Source organism: Squalius cephalus, assembly GCF_949319135.1.
Source record: "Squalius cephalus genome assembly, chromosome: 1".
In the NCBI taxonomy this organism is placed as follows: Eukaryota; Metazoa; Chordata; class Actinopteri; order Cypriniformes; family Leuciscidae; genus Squalius; species Squalius cephalus.
The window spans coordinates 43319521-43346190 of NC_137122.1; the positions used below are offsets into that span (position 1 = coordinate 43319521).

The 26670-nt window shown below is 37.1% G+C and overlaps 1 protein-coding gene across 4 annotated transcripts in view; it reads right to left on the reverse strand.

Annotated features, from left to right (window-relative positions):
• Window positions 1–26670, reverse strand: part of atp6v0a1a (ATPase H+ transporting V0 subunit a1a) — a 36136-nt gene that overhangs the window by 1940 nt on the left and 7526 nt on the right. Inside the window, exons 3-21 of one of the 4 annotated variants that reach the window (XM_079891566.1) lie at window positions 24695–24773; window positions 24439–24536; window positions 22115–22243; window positions 21411–21500; window positions 19957–20039; window positions 15814–15940; window positions 15570–15652; window positions 14761–14854; window positions 9954–10166; window positions 4814–4964; window positions 4529–4668; window positions 3768–3931; window positions 3506–3596; window positions 3300–3418; window positions 3001–3217; window positions 2789–2896; window positions 2208–2315; window positions 784–801; window positions 221–338 (exon numbers count right to left, since the gene is read on the reverse strand). In XM_079891566.1, the coding sequence (XP_079747692.1) occupies window positions 221–338; window positions 784–801; window positions 2208–2315; window positions 2789–2896; window positions 3001–3217; window positions 3300–3418; window positions 3506–3596; window positions 3768–3931; window positions 4529–4668; window positions 4814–4964; window positions 9954–10166; window positions 14761–14854; window positions 15570–15652; window positions 15814–15940; window positions 19957–20039; window positions 21411–21500; window positions 22115–22243; window positions 24439–24536; window positions 24695–24773 (2230 nt within the window). The remainder of the gene's footprint in view (window positions 1–220; window positions 339–783; window positions 802–2207; window positions 2316–2788; window positions 2897–3000; window positions 3218–3299; window positions 3419–3505; window positions 3597–3767; window positions 3932–4528; window positions 4669–4813; window positions 4965–9953; window positions 10167–14760; window positions 14855–15569; window positions 15653–15813; window positions 15941–19956; window positions 20040–21410; window positions 21501–22114; window positions 22244–24438; window positions 24537–24694; window positions 24774–26670) is intronic. The other 3 variants (XM_079891568.1, XM_079891567.1, XM_079891569.1) reach the window with 3 other exon arrangements.

The window sequence follows — 26670 nt, forward strand, 5'->3', positions numbered from 1 at the left end:
TTTATGAATGAATTCATAATTGGAGGAAGCAGTTTACTTCTTTAACAGGGGCTTACATTACCAAAGTCTTTGCCTACGACTCTAAGTTTATAAAGTAGAGCTGAGCAAAAATTATATTCACTGCAGAAATTTCCATTTATTTCTCAGGCCCAGATATGACCAGGTTTCAGTTTGTATTCAATACAATAAATGTGCATGCGTGTGTGTGTGCATTACTTACGTGCATGGGCCAGACTCAACGCCCAAAGTCGTAGATAAGAGGCAGTGTTTGAGACGCAGCCTAAGCAGTATTCTATTGTGTGAATGGCCTGATGCACTGCTTCATCTGCAAAATTAAACTAAAGAGAGAGAGAAAGAGAGCAATAAGAGCTATTCAGACTGATGAAAACATGAATCTAATCCCACTCCCAGCTCAATCACAGCATGATTAACAGCCCTGGATCTCACGGGCATACGAACAGAATCACAGCGCAGGGCCTTTCAGATCATCAGCATCATTTGGTGTGATTTAAATCAGAATCACGCTCCAGCACGGCTCACCAGATCGTTCCCATGTAATGATGGCGGCTAAAAACTAAGGAAAATGGACGTCTAGAAAAGAATCTATCTAGTTGTGCTGGAAAAGAACCGAACACCAAAAACAGGAGACTACCAACACTGAAACCTGCAGGGATACACACAAGCCGCACACGCACACACACACAATCACACACTCACACACACAAATGTAAAAAATGATAGCAAACATCTACACAGAGAGTCGAGAAGGCTGTCTGCTCTTACCACTTCTTCCTCTGACTGCTTGAAATATAATCAGAGACATGCAAAGACAGACACACAGGGTTAAAATAGGGTTAATGACAGAGTTAGAATCTGATGAAGAGACAGTGGGGGGAAAACTGTTAAGTTCACAGAAAATGCAAAGATCTAATGACCGACACATTTATTTTCCGTCACAGCAAAATACAGTGGCCCCAAAAAGTATTCAAGTCACACAAATACAAATGCATGAATGCCTTAATACAATAAATCAAACCAATTGGCATTTATTTTAAAGACACACAGCACACTTAAAAGTACACATTTTAGAAAAAGACTTGTTAGGTTTTAAATTATAAATTATAGAGTTGATTTTATTAAAAAAAGACAATTGTCTGGACAAAATTGGAACATAATGTGTTGAACTACACTCTACTAGGACATCTTTGTGAATTTGAGGGATGAATTCATTTGTGATGAATTCATAAATCCTCTAAAATCATATTGATACTGTAAGTAATTGCTGGGAAATTTAAGCTGTTTACGAGAAAAGGTCTAGCGTCATTTGTTTGCAGATACCACTAAATTCATACATTTTTAAGTGCGGCTTCAGTAACCAAATACTTTTGCAGGGTCACTGTACACACCAAAACGAGAGAGATAAACAATCCTGGAGATCTGACTTCAGTCTCCAGTAAATTGACTACGGCTGACTGCGTTTTACTGACAGGCCTGTTTGGAGCGGAAAGAGGAAGATTATTGGCATGAATGTACTGAAATGACTGCATCTCAAACCCTAAAATAAAGCAGGAAATTGTATAAATAGTTTACTATCTTCCTCCATTTTATTCTCAGAGAAGAGAAGCTCAATTAGCTGGGTGCGTGTTTGTTTAGTGTTATGAGACTGGTTTCCCAGGGATACAGTGGTTGGGGGGAGAGATAGTGCTTTTAAAAGTGGAAGACCCAGTTTAGACCAGCACTGGTATGCAGATCACAGATCCAGTGAGTCACAGAAAGGAATGCCCACTGCAGCAATTTTTGGTACCCTGGTGTAGCTTGTCACCGTGTGGGTGGTAACAAGTTGCACATAGACTATTATGAAGAAAAAATCTATTTAATTACGTTACAATAAAATGTTAAGCTATTCTCAGAATCAAAACATGTCATCACACAGAGTGTCGGACAGAAAAACCCGACCCAAACAATTATCCAAATAAATATGCTCTTGGGTCGGCAGAACAGGAGTCATTCTCTGGCTATAGAAAGACTATTGTTTGACTTCACAAACTAATGCTACATCAAAGCATCTTGGTAAAATAAAAAAGGACACAAGCATGGGTAATCTATTTAATTAGTATGACAAAAAGTATTATTTCTATGTTATTCTATAGCCTAGTTGAGAGAGAGAGAGACAGACAAACAATCGAAAAAAGAGAATCTTCCCTCACCTCAGGTTCTTCATCTAAGTTTTGGGAAAGCTGGTCGTGTTGGATGATCTCAGCTTCATCATCTGTAGGGCCGTTACCCACACGGATTCCCCCAAAGTTTTGTGTTCCCTGCAGCAAAAATCACACTAGGTCATAGCTGAGCCATTATATAATAATCTAGCACATCGGTTATCAGGGTTCCCACGCTAGCTGACCAATGAATTTACATGGGTTGTTCAGTCATTTATGATAGATTTTGTAGAGACTGCACTCAAAAAGACTTTTAGCTGAAGAAACACTTTAGAACTGAGCATAATAAAAAAAAAAAAAATACACTATAGCTCTTTTTTCTAAAAAATAATACTTTTAATGATCTAGGACAAATTAATTGGATCTAAACAGAGAAAAGACACTTTACAAAAATATTTATTTCAAATAAAAGTTCTTTTAAACTTTCTATGCATCAAATAGTTGCATCAGTCCACATCCCACAAACGTCTCACTTTGGATATGGAAATGGCAAGATAAAAAATCTAAAAATAAACTGGGTATGTAAGAATCTTGAATGTGGTGTGCGAGCGTCTGTAAGAACAGGTCCTTACCAGGTGTCTTCTCCAGAGGTATTGCCTGCGCATTACTAGGGTCTTTATTATAAGCATACATGGTACACAGGCGAGAGCTATAACAACTAGCAGACACTGAATTACCATCTATAGAGACAGAGAAAGAGAGAGACAAAACATCAGTTTTAAATGTCATGGCATCTCATCTGCCACATATATTGATTAAATCGGTATGTGTCGGTAATGTGTACCTGTCCCTTGTATAACGGTTTGATAGTGGGATCATTGTAGCTGAAGAGGCACATGTTGATAAAGGCTATTAGAAGACTGGGGGCATCTTTTGAGGTCTTGGCATCATATGCCAACCACTTGTAAAAAATGAGCAGCATCAGGTAGCCAAACAGACTGATCATGAAGACGATCTCAGGAATAAAACCCAGAAAGATATTCAGAGGTTTTTTGAAGTACCTTCAAACATAGACAAACAGACTTAAATTAGCATAAAATATGAACACAGATCTATTGAGAGTAATAATGGACAAGTGCATACAGGTGATTGAAAAGACTGAGAATAACTCCAAACGTCATGTGGATGACTCCCAGAATTATTGACATCTTCATCTTGAAGGAGTTCAGAAACGTCAGTTTGTTGGTGGCAATGTTCCAGATCTGACAGGAGAAAGTAAAAAAAAAATATTTAGAGGACTGAATTTAGATTATCTTTGCTACAGAACCGTTTAGGAACTTGGTGCTTACTGGATCAATGCCAATTGGATAGGGTCCGTTAAACACTTTTGGCACAGCAGGGTTCAGCTGTAATATCCGGTTTTCCTCCAGTGTTGTAAACCTGAATGAGATGATGGAAAATTCCATGTTAAATTTATAAGTAATTCAAATGAATAGCTATGCATAAAGATCTGACCTGAACGATAGAACGGATCTATTCAAACTCAAACAAGTGGCTGATTATGAGTTACAAAGTTTTTGTAAAATCAAAGGGTTGGAACGAACAACTTACGTCCAGTTGTCTCCTTTATCTCCAAACATGGGTCTGACACTCCAGCCTGAGCCAAAGACATTGAGGGATTTGGAGAAACAGTCATTGTAGATAATCCCAGTGTACACTGAAAATAGTCCCATCAGGAGAATAATGTAACGGCCCGCAAATATCATGTTAAACATCTAGAGAGAGAGAGAGAGAAACTGATTTGTGATGGTCCAAATTGTCACATATATGCATAATAAGACAAAAAAAAAAAAAAAAATTAAATAATGTTTGTAAAATTACATCTTTTAACCAAGTACTATCAAAGTCAGTATCATGAAATAAATACAGATACCTGTATTATTATTTAATAATATATAAAATGAATAATTAAATTATATTTATAAATATAAATAAATTATAATTGAATAATTATAAAGCCACAATTTAGGCCTAAACAGTCAATTTTCAAACTACGTTTTTTATTCACCACAAACAAAAGAAAATAATCTTAAAACAACTTTTAACTTGAACTTGAAACAATCATCTGACAAACTTAAAACAATCATCTCACTAATAATAATTCTCACATTTAGCTTAGCCTGTGAATTAACCCACAATGGGAGATGTCTGTTTTATTTTTCACAAGTTTAACACAATTATGATCAATATTTTCTATATTCAGGACCTATATACACATAAAGGCTATATGACATGAACAATATTTGATACGAGTAAGGACAATCATCAATAATGAGATGGGTGCATAAATGGATGGATGGATGGATGGATACCTCATTGTCGTTTTTCTGGGCAATTAATCGGCTCTCTCGCAGTACCAGATAAAGTGCAGCACAGGTCATGAGTATACCGTGACCCAGATCGCCAAACATGACCGCAAACAGGAAGGGGAAGGTGATGATGGTGTATGGAGCTGAGCACATGAGCACAAAAATGGATGCAAACAATATGTTGTGACACCTACAGAAAATATACGTATGCTGATCTGAAGCCCATTTTAATCACTGCAGAGGACTTTGGGACTTGCTCCGAGACTAAAGGTTAAAGTTCAGGGTTACCTGGGTTGATCTCCCGGTAGTTGCTGATGCCATAGGCATCGACGATGTTCTGAAAGCCAGAGGTGAACTTGTTGGTTTTGTTGTAGGTGGGTGGAGTCTGCTTGGTCTGCATTCTGTTCAGGATGGAGGGAACAGTGGATCCACTTTTCTCCTGCAAGAAATAGTGGAATTGAACACAAACAGCTATGCATAAAAATAAATGCTCCAGTTTGCTTCCCAGTAAATAGTGGTGCAGTTGTATGAATGCCCAGATTTATTTCACTTGTCTTAGCAACTCTACATTGCATTTATGTAAGCAGGGCCGTCGCTAGTGGGGTGAAAGGTGGTGACAATTATTACAAAATCCAGCAGTTATACTATATAGGCCCCTGTTGTATGAATAATTCTAATATTTATATTAGTTGTATGCCTGAGATTTAAATGAAAACCACAAAGACATGCAATTTGGTTAAATATTCTTTCCAAATATTCTCTTTCCTCCCTATAAATGGTTTAGTCCGATCTAAAGTATTTATTAATTATTCAGTCAGTGACAAACATCAGATGGACCCAAGAAAATTGTAAGTCCCACCCCAGCTCGTGAACAGAACCAATCAGAGTTGAGGCGGCAGTGTCTGAAGTGAACGATGAACTTGGTGGAAGAGCAGGAGATTGACTGACAAAATGTCGAGGAAAAGAAAACATAAATCAGTGTACCAGAAACGCTATGAAAAGAAGGAGAGGGAGGTCAGGAGAGTTGTTGTATCCCAGTCGATCAAGACGTTCTTAAAGACAGGTTGTATTGTTATTTCGCTGGGAATAAGAAAACTACCATCTACAGCCTGCCGGGTACTATCACTCTTCATTATCGGTGCGCACCACAATCGACCGAATGATTACGTGGTCAAAATTCCTGTCTTTTTACACTATTGTAAATAGAGTTCAAAAATTGACACGAGTCACAACGCATTGCATTATGCACCTAACCTGCCGGCTGATGATGTATTTATTACATCAATAAAACACGAATACACACTGCACTTGAATGCATACATTTTAGCTTTATTTAATAATATTATCTTTATTAAAAAATAAGACAATAAATGACTTTATTTTTTAAATTTGACTGCATTCTTGTCAGTTTATAAATGTTAACTTTTTGATTTATAAATTATAACAGACTGATGGGGAAAAAAAACATTATTTTGCTGCTACTTTTTTAAAATTGGTTTTATTATTATTTAACAATTTCTTTTTATTAGTTGTAATTTTTATATAAATTTAACTTTTAAAATAAAGGTTTTACAACAACATCACCTTCTTCTGTTATATGTGGGCCTCCATGCTCATCTATTTTACAGTATATGATATTGGTGGAGGGTGGTGGGGGCCCACATAAATATTTTTTCAGGGGGCCCCGAATCCTCTAGCTACGGCCCTGTATGTAAGTGTTAATATGTCACTCGTTTGCTTAAATTTTAAATAGATTCTGTATATCCTAAACTGAACTTTAGTAGGTGAAGTCTACAGCATGTAAGTGCATGTGAAGGCAATGTGTAAGACAGCTGATATTAATAGCTGCTAGTTAAATAAGGCATGAGGAAAAATGCCATGTGTAAGGACGACAGGCTTTGAACTAGCACGCAAGCACAATCCCTCACATTTCAGCATGGACTTAACACTATAACACTTCTAGTTTAGGTTCAGAAGGAAGCTACTTTTTTGTTACTAAAAATGGTTTGCACAGATTTACAAACTGGTCCATCTGTAGGTTGCTGCCACTATATAAACTACGTATAACCTGTTTTAACCCTATAAAGACAGAGAGGCAGACACAGAAGAACAGAAGGTGAATTTGTGTGAGCAGTTAATCCTCTTAAGATGTGACTATTACAAGGTTAACATTCTAGTGACCTCTGACCCTTACACTACAACTTCTCATTGCAGGGATTACAGGTATTACACCCACCCTGCCCTCACTGTCTTGCTGTAAGGCGTGAGAATCCAGACCTCACACACACCTTCTGCTGTGAGTAACTATGAGAATCTAGAATCTATCGCTCAAGGGATCTTCAGCACACATACTATATCATCCTGAGACCAACCAATTCAGTGCAGGTCATGCGTACCATGCATGTTCTAGTGCATTTTTGTCTGTTTACACAAACTGTATAATAAATCAGCAAATAAATACTATATAAACAAATAACACTATAATATGTGTCATAAGGAACAGAAAATGCTGTGTATTCAAGTTTGGTTCATGTAGGTTTAGTGGAAGTTCAGATTTCTGTTCAGACGTGCTGACACGATCATTCTGACTTAATGCACTGTATACTAGTATGCATTCAAAGGACAATATAAAGAGTCTTTTAAATATATTTGATCATTTTAGTGAAAAAGATGTATGCATTTCCCAGTTAATTTAATAAAAACCTGAAATTTTTTATTTATATTACATTTTTTATAAAAACAATTTTATAACTTACTATTTACTACTGATATAAAACACAAACACGAGCATTCTCTCTTTCTTTTGCATTTGCACTAAACACTGAGGGAGTGGATGACCATTGCCAATCTCGCCCATCGTTTTATCCATTTTTTTCAACAGGGCAGAGCAGAAGTGATTGACAGAGTCCATTTGTGGCACTATGGGAGGAGGATCAGGTTTCAGCTGCTCTTGACCACAGGAAAATTCAAACTTTGATCTGAGGGGTCTCATGACTCAATGTAAAAGCATCTGAGCATTCCGTCCTAACACTCAGTCCCCTGTGTGCATGTGTCTGTGTCCTGGGATAACACAAGCTAAAGTCATGTTTACAAAGTGTGAGTCACTGAATGTGATGACAAGAACAAAGAGGCAACTCCTTAGAGACAACACATGTGTGGTGATAATATATGTGATCTAACATGCCAATGTTAAATGGACTAAATTCATATGTACAGAACAACCCCATACAATCTCAAAATAAATCTTGCATCTCAGATTCTGTTACTTAATAACAGGCTGGGGAAAACAGGGTAACTGCAAGTTTAAAATACTCACAACATGTTTTATTCAATATATAGATATATATTGAAATTAGTTTATACTAATATATCAATACATACATTAGAGGTCAATCGATATTGGGGTTTGCTGATACGATAATATGCTTAAAGAAAATAAATAAACAGATTATTGTGCTGATATAAGTAAAATCTATATACGGAATGTTTTAAATAATGTAAAATAAGAGTTTTCTTCCTGTTACAGGGCGGCTCAGAAAGCTGCTGTCTACTGTAAAAAAATGTAATGATAAAAAAAATGTGACAATGACAAAACAATGTTCTATTTTAACAGGATGTCAACAATAACCCATTAAGCCATATCATGGGGTCTATAAAATATCCATAAACTACAACAGTAATAAGACTACTGTATATTATTCCTCAAATTAGTCTAAATACATCTTTCATATTACTTACAGAGCTCTTAAAGTATAGTATATAATTATAGTATAGAGTTCAAACGACAATGACACGGGTCAATTGTAACAATTACGATGCAGATTTGAGATCAGATATCAAAATAAAATGACACTGAATGTTTTCCTACATTAAAGGGAATTCAATTATTTTATCAGGCCCCTGTATCAGTGATGTGCTTATTACAGAGAAATTTAAATGTAATGAATTATATCGAGGTAAAGTTATGTTGCAATTTGATTTGGTGGATTCTGATTTGATTTGGTGGATACTGGGTTAGGATAAGATGAAGAATAAGATGCCAACCTCCTCTGGCTCAAGATTTCAGGATGTTTATAAAAAATAGGTGTGTAGCCCTGGCCCATTGTTGAGGTTGACCTCACTTTATATGCATAAACTTTTTATGCATTTTGGCCATTCATTTACACGACAACGCAATGCCTGAAAACGCAAACTTTTGAAAAAAAGGTTTCAAAGTGCAAGTTTTTGAATATTATTATTATTATTATTATTATTATATCTAAAAAGAAATAGCAACTGAATTTAGGCTAATAGTTTGGGCTCTGTTGTTAACCTTTAAAGGGACTGTGAGTAACTTTTTAGGTATTTTATTATCTAAAATCAATATTTTTATTAATAAATATGCCCTCAATGATGTACAAATACCTATGCCAATGATCAGACTAATCCTCGTAAACGAAGAATTGATTATCTTTATATACATGGGACGGGTAAGTCCACGGAGGCTTCCATGTAGTTCCGCCATCTTGAAAAACTATAATAGCAGAGAGGGACAAAAAGTACTAGGCCAACGCGTTTCCACAACGCGTTTCGTTCAGAACCAGCGTCACGTGACTGAAGTCAACAGAAGCGGAGGAGCAGAGCAGAGAGAGGCGCTTGTCACTGCCGCGGCAAGTTTAAAAGGCTGCACTGCACGGTTATTTATACACCGTTCATTCATACATACATATGAGTCACAGGATAAGGAGTCCTCGTCGTCGAAAAAGTCCAAAATAGACCGTAAAAGGAAACGTGACCGGAGATTACAAAAACAAGGGTTAATGTTGGGATAGCTAATGCAGGAGAAAGCTTTCAAAGGAGACACTGAAGTTTCCTGCTTTCTTCTCGACAGGTAAGTCAATGTTACGTTCTTAATTACATGCTTTTTTTTCATTGCTTGGTTGTATACTTTATTATATAGACAGAAGAACATTTATAGTAAAAGTTAAACAGGCTCTTTGATGAATAGCAGCTATTGAGTAAAGTAACATTAGAGAAAGGCTCTGATGATGATGATATCTAACAATGCAAGTACTTCAAAAAATATAACGAGTAAAGAAGGCTTTATTACTACCTTATTTAATGTTTTTCACAGTCAGTAATTCATACTGTAACATTCTTTTTTCGTTGTTTCAAGTTTCAGTTTGTTTTAAATAACAAACCTGTTCACCCGAAGAAAAACTCGAAGTGCTATTATAAGACATCCTGTCATAGCTTTTTGGTACATAACGGCTACCATAGATGCAACGCGCATTTGAAAAAGTGAGGCGCTGGAGAGCATTATTCGTTTGAATGCAAAATATAATTTCACCACTAGATGGGAGAAATTCCTACTTACAGTCCCTTTAATATTATAGTAATGTGCAAGTAAGGGCTACCTATATAGTTTAAAACAAATGTGTGTCCTCACCGTGCCCCGACGGAGCGCAAACTGTATGGAGTCTAGATCTGACACAGGGCACCAGATCTCAGCGATCAGACACTTCTGAGTGACATCGATGTTGCAGAGGTTCAGAGTGTGATAAATGGCTTTCATCTTCCGGACCTTGATGAACCAGACTCGGACAGTCTTGGCAGCCGCCTGTAAAACACGCTGCCTGTGATCCTCCGTCTGATTCAGCACCTACAACACAAAGCGCACAGGGAGAGGAGGGGTCAAAACAGGAAATGTGAGATCACTGGACAGAGTTGATATGGTTACAATTAGAGCTGAAAGAGCAGTGGTTGGGTTGAAACCTGAATCTCGGTAGATTGCTGTCAAGTGTCTGACTTTGCATGTCACTCTTTCAAACATCTGATGCAGTGTTTCCCATTAATTGCCTAGACTCTTGCGGCCCAGCATAGTCTAATCTGTGCCACCAGTTTCATAATGAATTAAAAATACTTTTAAACTTCTCATAAGACATAAAAGTTTCTAACGTTGTTTTGCACCATTGCTTTGGCAAAGTATCTGTCAAACGAACTAAAATCAAAAGCGCGATATGACTTTGTGCCTTTATCAAATCGCAAAAGACTGCAATTAAATTTAGTGAGTATATAGCCTGTTTGTGCTGTGTTTCAAAGCGATGATCCAATGTTTTCCACGTCTCAGTGAACTCCATCTCTGCATGTGCTGTGAGTTTAGCTTGCATTTGGGAATGTATTACGCATTATTTATTTATGCATTATGCTGCACAGGTGCAGTTTATATTTCATGATGTATTTTGTCAAAAAAAAATTCACATAAGTTCATAAGAAAAGTTAAGTTTTGTTTTCTAGAAAGACTATTTATAATAGGTATTAGGTGGATAAATGTATATTGATCAAAGCGATGTGAATGGAAAAGCCATAATGCTAGAAAAAAGGCCAACCGATTCAACATATATCATCTACAAAACCTCAATGTTGTCAAAAATTGTCTTTTAGAAGGATCCTAGAATAATCTGCTTCACTAAACTCAAATGTCTTATTTAAAGCGACATGTTCTTCATTGGCCATGATGGAGTCACAAAAGAACAACAGCCTGAAGTATATGAATCAAAAATACAAAAAAAGTATGCATATCAAAAACCCAAATTGGGCTTGGGTGCAGGACAACAAAATAGCAATAAATGAACAAATAAAAATAATGTCCACACACTGAAATTGTAGTTCCAAACAATATATTTTCCAAACAGCGCAACGTTTCGACCAATCAGGTCTTCATCAGGCACAATACCCTTGTGGAGTGAGATGTAACTCTTTATAAGCAATAAAGAGAAATGATTAGAAACACAAAGAGTCATGTGATCAAAATGTGTAAATAAATGTAAAAACGTTACTTTACATTACTACTGTATTTTGATGTAGTGTGTTCCATTAGGCAATCAAAAGTTCTACACACACGTGCTGTCTTCATGCCCACTTAAACACTTTGGCCAAATACAGGAAATATGTTAGTGGTCCAGTGCAAAGAACGCAAGTGTGGGGATTGTCACGTTCTGTCTGTCAAACTGTTTTCACGCTCATGAGCTTGTGACCATAAGAGTTATTTTTTTGCCAATCGAACATCAGACCTCAAGCTGTGTTTATTGTTGCATTGAACAAGAAACACAAACAAGTAATTAACCAATGCCACCTCACTAGGAACAAGTGTTATTCACAGCTATTGCAAGAATAGGGGCTTAAGTTTAGTTATTTGTCCATACAGAAAGTATACAAGCCGCTCATTTTTGCTGTTGTATTGCAGACACACCTGCTGGTAAAGATGTTTATGAATCCCAAACCCTGGTTGTCTGAATATAGCCTATGTGTCTTCTATTTAGGTAAAAAGAATTTCACAATCATTCAGGAGTGGCCAAGGAAGTGAGCCAGCATCTGGTTGTCAAGTTGGACAGATAGAGTGGCAACATTAATGTCCAAATGCACATTCTCGCTCACTTGGGTGGGACATACGCAGTCGCTTACTGTGAAATCAGACACACTCACTCACACTAGAATAACCCACATGCCCACCCACGCTGGAAACATGCAGGCTCACCCACTCTGACAAATAAGACAAACTCGCCCACTCTGGGATTTATGTAATCCTCAATAATGTGTCCAGAAGACCTTCTGTCTTTCTTAAACAGTAACAAACACAAACAAGGCATGTGCATCAAACCAAAGGAAACCAAATTCTCTCCAAAGCTGGGAGAAGAGCACAGGGACATTAACGACATTAACGACATACACAAGCATAGTGAGCATTCTCTCTCACCTCCGGGACAAACAGGCCCGCTAATAGCTCGAAGTGAGTCAGTGACATGGAACTCGAGTGTGCGCTTTGTCCCGGCCCTGTCAGCACTCTTGTGCTTGGACGTGTTCCTTCACTTCTTTTGAAAAGTCAGAGAGCAAACAGATATGTATGTGGGTTTTCAGGGGGTGTGGGATGAGAGTGAATCAGCGAATAAGTGTGGCAAACATGAAGAACAAACTCCCTCAGTATGTGGGTATGCACAGACAGGAACGCTCACTATGAGACAGCCGCTGCGAAAGGCACCTCACAGTTGTGACGCGATGCCAGCTTAAGTTTTTGACCCAAATCAGATTTTTGTTGATCGATTTCTATGTTATCACATTTTATAGGTAGCCCCCGCCTACTGAAAAACCTCAGTGGCCCAAAATCTTACTTCACATAGCTGTCTATCAGGTTAGAGGCCATATTAAATTTAACACAGATGAAAACGAGGCTGTGAGGGATGGACTTGCACTGTTTAAAGTCATGTAATTTTCACAATTTTATGGAGTTTTGTCTATTGAAAGATGTTTTTCGTCAGCTGAACAACCGGTATGTTGTCAAACAACAGTACAATCCACTGAGCGCACTACTTGTATTTCTCACAGCCTCGTTTTCATTCCTGACAAAATTAAATATGGCTGTACCCTGTTAAGGTCTATTAAAGCCCAAATTATTATTGGCTGTGATTTTTTGTTTAACGCAGTATATCACTTTCAGCAAGTGTTGAAAAATGACATGGAGCTAGAAACTTGTATGTGCCACTGTGCAGACATTGAAAAAAAAATAACGTGAGAAGTAGGCAGTGGTGATCAACTGCCTTGCCATGTGCTGATGGTCCAAACTGTGTGGGCATCTGTGGGGGCAGGAAGGTATGGGTACTATGTAAATGTGCGAGGACACACTCACCCAAAGTTTTCCTTCCCAAATAAGGCAGAGATTTGAGAGATTCTCTCAAAGACCCAGAGCTGTAACACCATCCAGAAGTCCCCCATTAAACCTAGTAGTAGCCTCTAATGACTCACTGAGGGAGATTCCCTGTGCCGTACGGATCGACAGAAAGCGTGTACGCGCTGATGCTGCCAGTGGATATTTCTGTCAAAATAACCTGTGCTTTATTGCAAATCTGTTAGTTTAAACTCAACTCAAGATCATAAATAAATAAATAGAGCAGGAAATTGAAGAAAAAGAGTTTTGAGACTAAAAAGAGTTTTGAGTCTAATTAATATGTTATTCAAAGAGATGCACAGACCTCCAGGGGGCGCCACAGTATATTAGGGAAGGCAAGAAGAATGATCAATCAAAAAAATAATAATAATATATATATTCATTCTCATTTCATGGTGACAGTGATCTGTGAAACTGCTAATAGTAAACAAGAAAAAAACAGCTAAATCTCATTGAAAAGGCAACAAAACTAGAATAGTACTATTGAAGTTGCTGTGTATAAAAGCACCGTCAAATGCATGTAATATAAATGAAATGGTCAGATTGCAGTGTTCTGCTGTATTTTAGTGAAATTTGTAAAAAAAGAAAAAAAAGAAAAGACATTAATGTTTTACTTGCAACAAAATCTGCCCTTCTCTAATCTAACCTGAGTTTCTGGGCACACTCTTATCTCATGTAATTCCATTACGCCACTCAGCTGTAGTTTATGAAGCAAATTACATCAATTGATGTACTGTCAAATTATATTCAGTCATATCATATCACTTAAACACCAACATGCATTCATGAGTTTACTGGCTCTGGAAACATGTTTGAATCTTTAAGGCTCTTTCCCTCTGTAAACAGCTGTGTTTTGTTTCACAAGCTCATTTTATAATCCCTGACTTAACCTCTGATCAGAGTGAGGATTTCAGGGACAAAAGGAAATCGTAATAACAAAAATAACATTATAAAATCATGTGTTTTAATGAGGCCCAAGGATCAGGTTAGGGTTTCCACTCAAGACGAAAAAGATTAGAGACACACACTGATACGAGGACATAGAGACGCTGGTCAGACCACAAACAGTTGGTCTTGCCATTGTGTTGGTGCTTATATTCATTACTATAGCAAACCGACAAAGATACAACGGTTACTGACAATACTGTCTGAAAGAGCAGATCAGATTTCATAATTTGCAGAATGACAGTGCAAACAAGTCAGTCCTGCAAGTAAACTAAATCAGAATGTGGGCAGAGTGAACAAAGGAACAATTCTAACAGCACTAGACCAGGTCTGGACTCAAAAGAACCCTGATCAGTCTTTCACCTCATACAATAAAAAGATGAACTTTAGAAAAAAGACTCGGCCAACATCCACTTATTTTATTTTTAGAGAATGTGTGCGTGCATGTGCATGTGCGTGCGTGTGTGTGTGTGTGTGTGTGTGTGTGTGTGTGTGTGTGTGTGTGTGTGTGTGTGTGTGTGTGTGTGTGTGTGTGTGTGTGTGTGTGTGTGTGTGTGTGTGTGTGTGTGTGTGTGTCCTCACATCTTACCATCTGTAGATCGTCAATTCGAGAGTTGACTCCGGCTGCCATTTCTCTCCTCTCTTGTGGGGTCTCGGGACAGGGGTATAGAGATGCCCGAAACCTAACATAAATATATTAGTAAAAGACTGCATTCGATCTTTATTGTGATTGTGCAGAGTACACAAAAACACAAAAATACAAGTAAATAACACAATGCAATATGTATGAACATGCAATATTTAGATTTTATGAATTTGTCAAATATTTGTTCCAAGTTTTTGGATTCATTAAGATTTTTTGATCAAAAGGGGCAATAACAAATGATAATGTTGCAAAAGATTTCTATTTCAAATATATGTTGTTCTTTTGAACTTTCTATTTATCAAAGAATCCTGAATAAGCAAAACAACTGTTGAGTACCAAATCATCACTAGAATGATTTCTGAAGGATCATGTGACTGAAGACTGATAATGTAATGATGTATGTAATGATGCTGAAAATTCTTCTTTACCATCACAGGAAAAATGTACTTTTTCAAAATATACTAAAACAGAAAACAATTACTTTAAATTGTAATAATATTTCACAATATTACCATTTTTACTGTGTTTTTGATCAAATAAATGCAGCCTTGGTGAACATAAGAGACTTCTATCACAAACAATAATAATGAAAGAAAAATCTTATTAACCCCAAACTTGAAAAGTATTATAAGGAACAAGTCTGCAAAATCTGAGAACAACCTCATGTTTTTAAAATCTCATGTAAATAACTTTTTTCTTCTGTTTCGGTCACTATATTGTGTGACTTCTTATTGGCAGTGATGCTCTCGTACCCTTCACAAATCTTCTTGACTCTGTTCTTCAGCTGGTCTCCCTGGAAAAAAATGATGAACACCGACTTGTGCACATGGTCTCCCTGAAAAAAAGAGGGGAATAAAAAGAGGAAGTTGCTATTAAATATGCAGTTTATTTAACTCATAATCCAAAATGGAAAACTATATAGACAAGAGATTAAATTTTTAGCTTGCAAAGTTATCTAAAAGCTATTTATTTTTCTCTCTCACAGGACAAACTTACTGTGGCGGGGTCCTCAAGTGGGTCCTCGATGTCTGCCTGCCGCAGGAAGACGTTTCCACGGCAAACTCTCCACAGCATCCTCTCGAAGGTGGGAATCCTCTCTCTGCCTATCACCCCTGCAACAAACCTGCAACCAGTGTCAAACATGAGTGAATTATATCATTATCCTCCAACAGCAGACATCTGGATAATGAAACTGATATTCAAAACAACAAACATTTGCTGTACTTCCAAAGGTTTAATATTAATCCTTATTTAGAAAATATGTTGTTATTTTTAATGAAATTTGGGTGGGTTGCACCAATAACAATTAATCTTAAATCTGGATTAAATCTTTAATCTTAAATCTGGAGTTTTATTTTATAATAATGCAACAGCAAACTTCTTGTTGCATATGTATAATGTATAATCAATTACATTTAAACCAACATTTTGATCTTATAGCCCATTTTATTTTTACAGTAACCCTAGGTTAACTTCAATTCTGTTTTTCCATTACTTTAAACCTAGACTGAAACGTCAATCTAGGTTTAAAGTAAAGTTGGAATCTATTCCAACTTTCGTTTCATGCTGATTTTAAACTCTCCTCATGGTGCTTTCCTTTCATTCAGTGCTCGGAATGGAAAAAATATGTTTTATGTTATGTATTAAAGGCATGCCAGGATTATTGATCACAGATCAATGACAAATCCGCTGACATTGGCAGCAGTTGCATAAGAATGGGTGTTAAATCCCTCTTAATTACTTCAACCTCACTAGCATAAATCTATTAAAAAACAACCTCTCCCATTGTATTGAAATTTTTACAGCTCAATCCAGAACAATATGACCATATGACTACCATTTAAACATTTGATGCATTTATTATCCATACACCCTTAAACTTAGAGCCGTTCAAAAGACCTGTTCTGCATTCTTCTAGAGCTATGGCAAAGAAAAAAAATAGGCAAGCAAATCAGAAAAATCACAAAATGCACAAACCCCATTAACGTCTAGGTTTCATCCAAGCATATGCACGCATACACTGCTGGCCAAAAAAATTTGAAATTCAGATTTAAATAGGCAAATACTTGAGAGTCTATAACTTGATCATTATTGCTGTGATTATTATGTTTCTAGCATGTTATAATTTTGGCAACCATTCTTCCAACCCTAATCAATGAAGGGCGTAGCTTTTCATTTCTTAAACAACCATGTAGGAAGACACGTCATGGTCATATTCCAGGATCACAATGTCAAGATCCATCAATGTCAAGATTGACTCTTGCACTGTCAATACAAGATATTGACCAAAAATTGATGCACCTCTTCATGGAAATAGCATCGCAACATTTATTTCCATCAAGAGCTGCATCAATTTTTGGTCACGATCTTGTATTGACAGTGCAAGAGTCGAGCACTCTGTAAAGTCTCCTCCAGCACATCCCAAAGATTCAGAGATGCCAATTCATGTGTGAAAATGATTCTTCATGCTCCCTCCCAACCATACTTTAACAGTTTGAGCCTGATTAATCTTGACATTGTCATTCTGGAATATGGCCATGATGTGGCCATGTTCCAACATGAATAATTAAGAAATGAAAAGCTACACCCTCCATCAATTAGGATAAGAAGAACTGTTGCCAAACATATAACATGCTAGAAACATAATAATCACAGCAATAATGATCAAGTCATAGACTCTTAAAGGAGAACTCCGGTCAATTTTAACATTGAGCTCATTTTTTTGTACATTTGGAGTGCTGTCAGTACAGAGAACAACGACAAAAATCGGTGTTGCCTACACCGAGTTATTCTATTTTTAAAATTTGCACCCTGTTGACTTCAATGGGGCAAGTACTAAACCTGCTTTTAGCCTCTTAACATCCTTGATGTGTCATTACAAGTGCACAGAAAATGTGAGTGATTCCTTCTGAGTGAACACGAGTGAGTCTGACTGCAGTAGATGTGAAAGAAATGTATAAAAATGATGTTATTTAAGCCAGCGCAAATACCTGTTTACATCCTGTTTTTCGGTTGAAGTCCAAAGTAGTCGATTGCAGAGTTCACACGCATAGGTTTAATATACCGTATTTTCCGGACTATAAGTCGCACTTTTTTTCATAGTTTGGCTGGTCCTGCGACTTATAGTCAGGTGCGACTTATATATCAAAATTAATTCAGACTGAGATGAACCAAGAGAAAACATTACCGTCTACAGCCGCGAGGGGGCGCTCTAGTTGGCGGAGTTGTTCAGAAGCGACACGGATGATGAAGAAAATGATGAGGAATGAGATCGCGGGAGCTAGCTTGGTGAACTTGTACTGGTAAATTGCTTGTTGGACTCGCTGGCTTATGTTAATTTAGCTTATTCAGCCTCCCAGATATTTGTTCTTTATGCTATTGTGTAGCTGAATAACGTGTGCAGTGCGTGTGCGGTGCATATGCTGTGCAGGAGCAGCACGCGCTAAAGTGCTTTCACATAAGCTGCGTTTGCAGTGCGTAACTGACCCGCGGCTGTAACCCCAAACACATTGTATTTCAAATCCAGAAGTTATCAGCAAATTTTATTTAAAAAAAAAGAAAAAGTTTTTTGTCAGCATTGCGATTCTCTTTACGTATACCCTTTAATAGACGTATTCACGTTTAAACACAATTTAAACAAACTATTATTCAATGCATTACTTCTATATAATTATATATTAAGTTGCTCAAGCAAGTGGTAAAATATTTACCCATGCACTTATATTAAAATCGCATACATTTTAAATTAAAACTTAAAATTGACAAAAACAGCAGACTCATACCCTTTCTTTTGCATAATTTAAATCTTTATACAATAAGTCTTGCATGTCACAAATAACTTGTTTTTCCACCTCCGCAAATGAGACGAGTGTTGTTCATTATGTCGCCTTGTTGAAGTAAATTGTAGTTTTCCTTGATTTACCAACGCTTGAAGTAAAAAGATGACTGTGAAAAATAGTAGGCTAGTATTTAATTAAATGCATTTATGATGAAATTACTACATTTTCATGTCAATCTGTATTCATTTTGACCACGAAACATGCGCTGTCACTTTAATTCAGCGCTTGCAGCACAGCAAAAATAGACTCGGTGTGGAAACGATCGCTGCACTGCTGTATACGCACCGCACCTGGAACGGATCGACGGACTGCAACCGCGTGCACTGTGAAAGCTCTGACCTGTTAACAAGGGTACGGAAAAATATACGCACTACAAACGGAGTATGTGTGAAACGGGCGTTAATGTGTTACGTTAACATACTGGACACCTATTCAGTCTGTTGTTCTGTGTGCTACTGTGTAGTTGAATAACTTGCCTTTCCTGATTAAATGTCTGTTCTTGGTCTTGGATTTTGTGAAATAAATTTCTAAATAAATGCGACTTATAGTCCAGTGCGACTTATATATGTTTTTTTTCACTTCATGAGGCATTTTTTGACTGATGCGACTTATACTCCGGAGCGACTTATAGTCCGAAAAATACGGTAGGTTTAATCACGCGCGTGAACTCGGCAATCGACTACTTTGGACTTCAACCGAAAAACAGGATGTAAACAAAGGTATTTGCGCTGGCTTAAATAACATCATTTTTATACATATCTTTCACATCTACTGCAGTCAGACTCACTCGTGTTCACTCAGAAGGAATCACTCACATTTTCTGTGCACTTGTAATGACACATCAAGGATGTTAAGAGGCTAAAAGCAGGTTTAGTACTTGCCCCATTGAAGTCAACAGGGTGCAAATTTTAAAAATAGAATAACTCTGTGTAGGCAACACCGATTTTTGTCGTTGTTCTCTGTATTGACAGCACTCCAAATGTACAAAAAAATGAGCTCAATGTTAAAATTGACCGGAGTTCTCCTTTAAGTATTTGCCTATTTAAATCCGAACAGTGACTTTTTTTTGGCCAGGCAGTGTATAAACTTAATTTTTCTAGAGTTCAAGCAGTAACTGTGAGCTGTAATCTTTAAGGGATGCCGCTTACGAGGTAAAATGATGTGGAAATACACCGAAAGTAATTCAGAAGAATATATATGTCTGTAATATCTAGAACTGCGTATGAAACATCCATGTTTCAGCTGTCCATTTAAAATAGCTTAAGAAGACTGAGAGACCAAAACCCACTGACATACTCACCCAAGCCTGAGTGGAGCGACGCGTCCGACATCTTTCGGATCCAGTAGATTTGATGACTCTTCCAAAAGTGAAGGATCTTCCATCTAACAAAAAGAGAAAACAACAATTCATTAAGTTATTCATCTCTTTCTATAAAAAATGATCCGATTTTTAAGTTCATTCTAGTGTTGTTTTACACCGTGTCCTAACCAGACGCGATTTCGATAAGATTCCAGCGACAAATAATTTGTCTGTCCACACTAGACGCGTCAAAATCGATCAAAACTCACAGCCAATCAGAACAGCGTGTGGGCGGAGTCTCGTGGCAAGTGCACAGCACCAGAGAGTAATCTCTTGATGGCACTCGCAAGAAAATGGATGAGTAGGCCTCATAATCAAATTCAAAAATATTACACCATTTAAACATTATTAAAAATACATAGGCTACTGAGTTACTAAAACAATCTTTGTCAAAGAATACACTTGTTTGTTCACAGTTTGTTCGTTCTTGTTTCCATTTGTTTAATTTCAAGATTCTTATCCATTGTTGCTTTTACAGCTACAAAGCTGGGAGCACTAAATGATATTCAAAGTCACATTGCATGCTTTTAACATTAAATAAAGAACATAAACAACAGTACCTGAGATTATCATTGCCACACTTTGTGTTAGTTGTTCCAGCCACGACGTCGCAGAAAAATAGAAACCGTTTCTAAAATAGAATCGTCGCGTGACGCCGTCGTGGCTGGTTAGGACAAAAACTCTGATTAACATGGAAAAGATACCTTTTATCGCGCGTCGCGGCGTGTGTAGTTAGGACACGGTGTTAGGAAATTGTTTTCCAATAAAGGTTGTAGTTAACTTAATATTGTTAGATGCTGAAATTACATTAATAGTTAGAGTACTTATTTCATATTATAAATAAAGAGCAAATTTCTGTGACCTTATGTCATCGTAATTCTTCAATGGAATAACCATTAAAAAGATTTATTTCACAGCCAATCTTATTATTTAACCCCTCATATGAATACTCATTGAGCCGATGCACTTATTAAAGGGATAACCAGAGGTGATGTGCCTATCTCAAGGACAAAGGGATGGTAGCACATGAATTAGTCCATTTTAGGGTTTGAAACTGCAATTTTATTTGAGATGTTTCACCCCTGAGCCACACCATCCTCACACCACCCACCACCAGTCTCTGTGAGCACCCAACAAGCTTGTGTAAGAGTAAAGTGAATGATTAAAAGACAACTTAACTGCATACTCTCAAATGATCTTTTACAACTCGTAAAACAAATATATCACAATAACATGTTAAAGTTCAGATCAGTGTTCAGGAAGCAGAGAAATGTATGGTCAAAAATTTCTGAAAGGCTGAAAGATAGAAAAGAAACACCCTGGTAGGAGCTAATTATCACGGGCACAAAAGGCTGTTTTTTACATTTTCAGTTTGTGAATAGGGAGTCGAACACCTTGCAGAACTGGTCTTGGGAAGGGCAGTTTGACATCATCATCATCATCGGCTGAGATGTGGCCAGGAATTCAGAGAATGGCCTTTCAATCTGTCAGACATGCATCTGCCTTTGTCAGCGCGAACATTATCACAGACATATGGAAAAACATGTTTTGGTTCCTCTGTTTGTGTTATTGTACTTCTTCATTTGACTATTGAATGGTGGCCATTTTACACGGTAAAGGGGAACACTAAGTTCCCAATTCATTTTAAATGGAAAAGAAGTGGAACGTGGTAGAACAAAAGCTGTCAAGGATAACGGCACCGCAGCAAACTTGAGCATAAAAAAGATTCTTATAATCAACTGCTAGCAATGTCATCTAGTATTTAGCTTTTATGTGGTCAAAGAACAACATGGAGGATAAGTTTATGACAGTCTTTTATGGCTTTATTAGCCATTAATTGCATGAAACAGGACAAAATATTACAGTAATCTTCTCATTGAGCTGCAGCATATTTTTGCTCGAGCTGAAGCAGTAACAGAAATCATTGTGGTTGCACTGAGACGTTTCACACAGCCTGTGTGCAAAACGCCTGTGCACAAGATAGTCTGCAAGATCACAAGCAAAGCTCTCTGCCTGACATACACCGTGTAAAATGCCTCTAAAACCACAGGAAACTCTAAAGGCTAAAAGGTTTAGTAAGAGATGAGATATTGCAGACCTCATCAAAGAACTGCTGTGTTCGTCTGAGGATGTGCTTGAGCTCAGTTAGCTCCAGGAAGTTCTTCTTCAGAGCTTCTTGGTTGGTGTTGATCTCCTTCAGCTCATTCTCCAGCTTTTCAAAGGTGGCCTACAAAAGGACAGAAATTATTTGACACACTCAAAACTGTTTACAGCTGTCAAATTCACACATATTAGCTCTACTGTTCCAAAACCTAGTGAATTAGCTAATAAGCACAAAAATAATTAATTGTGTGTGTGTGTATACACATCTTTTAAATGTTTTTGAATTAAGTATCTTATGCTCGCCAAGGCTGCATTTATTTTATCTTAAATCATGAACAGATAAAATGTCTCCACGATCTGCCTGTGAAGAGAGATCGTAGTCTCTTGCAACAGCTTAAATACAGTAAAAATATTGTGAAATATTATTACAATGTAAAATAACTGTGTTCTATTGTAATGTATTTTAAAATGTAATTTAGCTCTGTGATGGCAAAGCTAAATTTTCAGAGGTTATAACTCCAGACTTCAGTGTCAAGTGACTCTTTATAAATCATTCTAATATGCTGATTTGGTGCTCAAGAAACATTTCTTATTATTTTTTCAGGATGATTTGATGAATAGAAAGTTCAAAAGAACAGCATTTTTATATAATTAATTTAGATTTAAACACTTTTCAACATAATTAACTACTTTTATCAAAACTTGTCAGTATTGAATGAAACATAAGACTGTAATCAACATTTCTCTCTTTCCATCCAGCATCTCTGATTTGTTTTTTTAGCACTGTGTTCATCACAATGCATTAAGTGATTTCTCAGTGAAGGATACATGTAATACTGCCTTAGCATTTGTCCAATATAAGGTCTCTTAAGCCGGGTGCACACTGTGCGCTTTATTTTCATCCTTTACGATTGTTGCTTGTCAGACTTCACAAACATGATCCTCGCTGTAAGTGTCACACTGTAAGATCTCAGTTGTCATTGATGTCAGACTGTACGAAAGTCAAGACACGTTAAAAAAAGGACGCACGTGAGAAAATCATCAGTCAATGACACGTTCAGTGACTGTGAGCTGCATTACACCCGGGATTGAAATTATGACTACAGAGAAATCTCTAACGTTAATTTTGGTCATAGTGGAGCGGCTAAGTGATATAGTGGTTTATTTGGTGATACAAGCATGAAAATTGGCATGAGCAGTCTCTGATGGTCACTAGACAATAAGCCACCCACAGCTACTTGAAATTTCAAGATGGCGGCCATTTTTCAAGATGGCCGACACCTTAGTGGAGCAGTTAAGTGATATAGTGGTTTATTTGGTGATACAAACATGAAAATTGGCATGAGCAGTCTCTGATGGTCACTAGACAATAAGCCACCCACAGCTACTTGAAATTTCAAGATGGCGGCCATTTTTCAAGATGGCCGACACCTTAGTGGAGCAGTTAAGTGATATAGTGGTTTATTTGGTGATACAAACATGAAAATTGGCATGAGCAGTCTCTGATGGTCACTAGACAATAAGCCACCCACAGCTACTTGAAATTTCAAGATGGCGGCCATTTTTCAAGATGGCCACCACCTTAGTGGAGCAATTAGGTTCATGGCAATTTTCATGTTTGTATCACCAACTAAATGATTTCTTAAGCCTAATTGCTCCACTAAGGTGGTGGCCATCTTGAAAAATGGCCGCCATCTTGAAATTTCAAGTAGCTGTAGGTGGCTTATTGTCAAGTGACCCACAGAGACTGCTCATGCCAATTTTCATGCTTGTATCACCAAATAAACCACTATATCACTTAACTGCTCCACTAAGGTGTCGGCCATCTTGAAAAATTGCCGCCATCTTGAAATTTCAAGTGGCTCGGACAATTTTCTTGTCAAGTGACCCATGGAGACTGCTCATGCCAATTTTCACGCTTGTATCATAAACTGAACGATTCTGCCAAACATAAGCACTTAGCCGCTCCACTATCATGGCTAGTCTTGAAAAATGAAGACAATTTGTAGAAGTCTAAGCAGGACTCTGAGTCAAATCTTCTGACACTGCCAGAATTGTGTCGGAGGTAAACTTTGATCGTAACAGTCATTAATCGGCTGTCGGTCAACATGTCAAACTAACGATCAGATACTTCAGATTTTAGCCTAGGATCCGAGGAATCTTTTAGGATTTGCAAAATTTGTCTCAGACTGCACAGTGTGCACCCGGCTTTAGGAGGCAGCATTATTACCTTTTGGAACAACCTTCACATAATCCCTTAATATACTGCCACTTTAGTTATGGGTTCTGATTATTTCTACTCAGTTTTTTTTTTTTTACCTCCAAGTCAATCATGTCTCGCGGAAAAGGGACCTCTGGGTTCTCTCCTGTGTCTACAACAGGTATGTTAGCCTTTTTGATTTCCTTCTCAACAAATCCTTGAAAAGAAAAAACAACTGATATAAAGCAGAGAAAACATAGCCAGAAAAAAATATGTTCTTGAACGTCTTTCCACTAAATTTAATCAGAACACAGGATGCTGTGTCAGCAATGACTTCAAGCTCATTATGTCAGCAATGCTGACTCAATAACTTACTTAGTTTGCGGTCCATCTCCTCACAGCGACGGACTTCATTCACAAACTTCCTCTGGAAAACGTTCACATCTGGGTTCAACTGCAATTCAAAAGAGAGGAAAAGTAATTTACCTATTAATACACAACTACCATACTCTCAAAGACAACAATAAAGGAAGCCACATTCACTGCAAGGAGTGTAGGGAAAAATAGCAAAGAAGTCAGATTCACACTGGAAAAATGAATACACATGAAAAAAGACAACACTGTTGTCTTTATAGAGGTCTTAATGACTAGAAGGATGAGAGAGAAGTTCTGAGAACTCTTAGGCCACTTTGAGCATAGTTTCACAATCACTTCCTATATGATGTCATAACGTCTGTGTATCTGTTTGCCACTTAAATCTTCTACGATTTCTGAGTGTCTCTGTGTGAAAGAACAGCGCTGTTTTGCCTGATACACACACGACACTCACTGGGTTTTCAGCGTCTGCCGTCCTAATATATGAGGACATAAACACATGAACTTCATCTCCAGAGTTGCTTTGAGAGTCACAAGCTTTTCACTGTTTCATTTGAGAAAAACTACCGTCAAATACATAGTTACAAAATTTCAGTTTAACTTCAAGAAATGATGACAGAAATATATATATAACTGTATACTAAAATGTAATTCTCAAAGTAATAATAATAATATTATTGTACAAACAAGATATGTTTTAAATGGTTTAAATGTATACAGTTCTGTTGTACAGCATCTTATTTGACAAAAAAAAGATTCAATATTTTGTTGTAAATGAACTGTTAGCCCTATATGTTCATTTGATTGCAATTTAAAAGTGTGATTACATTTTTAAGTTTATATCAATTTGTATTTAATCATAAAACACAGAATCCACAAAAACTTAAATTGAAAACAGAATTTAGGGGAAAATAAAATGGATTTCACAGGACCCTATATTAAAAGGTTGCTACTCAGTGGAGTTTAATTGCGAACAAACAAGTTTACATCTTTACATTTCCTTCTCAACCAATATGTGGAAAGCATTTCCTTTACCAATAATGGTAAATGATCCGTACGGACCAGGCCTCACAGTTCAGTACGCATGTGATTTGTGGATTAATTGCAAAGTTTAACCATCATAGAGCGAAAGTTTATCATTTGCATGTGTTTTGTCTTGCCAATTTAGCGCACACACCCGAAGCACGCACACACAGAGAGGTGGGATTCTGATTTGCAAACAGCGAATTGATTCCCCTTTCGCATCTCCTTGAGCTTAAACGGACACACATACAAAACTACGCCAAAATACCCGTCTCAGCAAGTATTCTTGAAAACACAGTCCGTTATGTCTTAAGTGAACGTTGAGAAAAAAATCTGATGTGTATCATGGATCTATGCATTCACTTTTAAAGTGACAGCAGCCTATAAATACCTGCTGCTGTCTATGTCATTAATGTTAATCGAACAACAAAACACAGCTTTAACAAAGATTAATCTATATTTAATTGATATACTATAGTGTTATTTTACATTTAGGCCTAATTATAAAATTTTTGTACCTGAATGCTACAATTAGACCTCACTTTATTTGTAACTTTGTTATAATGCATTATTATCTATGCATGTAATTAGTGTATTTGTTCTTTTTTTTTTTCTGACCCCTCCCCCTTTTTTTGCTGATCTGAAAAATTATCCAATCGGTGACTCAAAAAACGTAATTTGATCCGAACCATGAGTTTTGCGATCTGTTGAACCACTACTAGGCCTACACTCTACTGTATCTTGCTTATTACTTACTATGAATTTCTTAAAGGAACACTCCACCGTTTTTTGAAATAGGGCTTATTCACAAGCGCCCAAGAAGCAGTGCTTCGCCTGTGCTTCACTCCAATATAGTCCCAAGTTAATATCTGCCTAGGAAATCACCTAGTCTTAATCTGCATTGCTATTTGTACTCGTTGTGAATACGCAGGCCACAAGAAGCAATTCGTTTA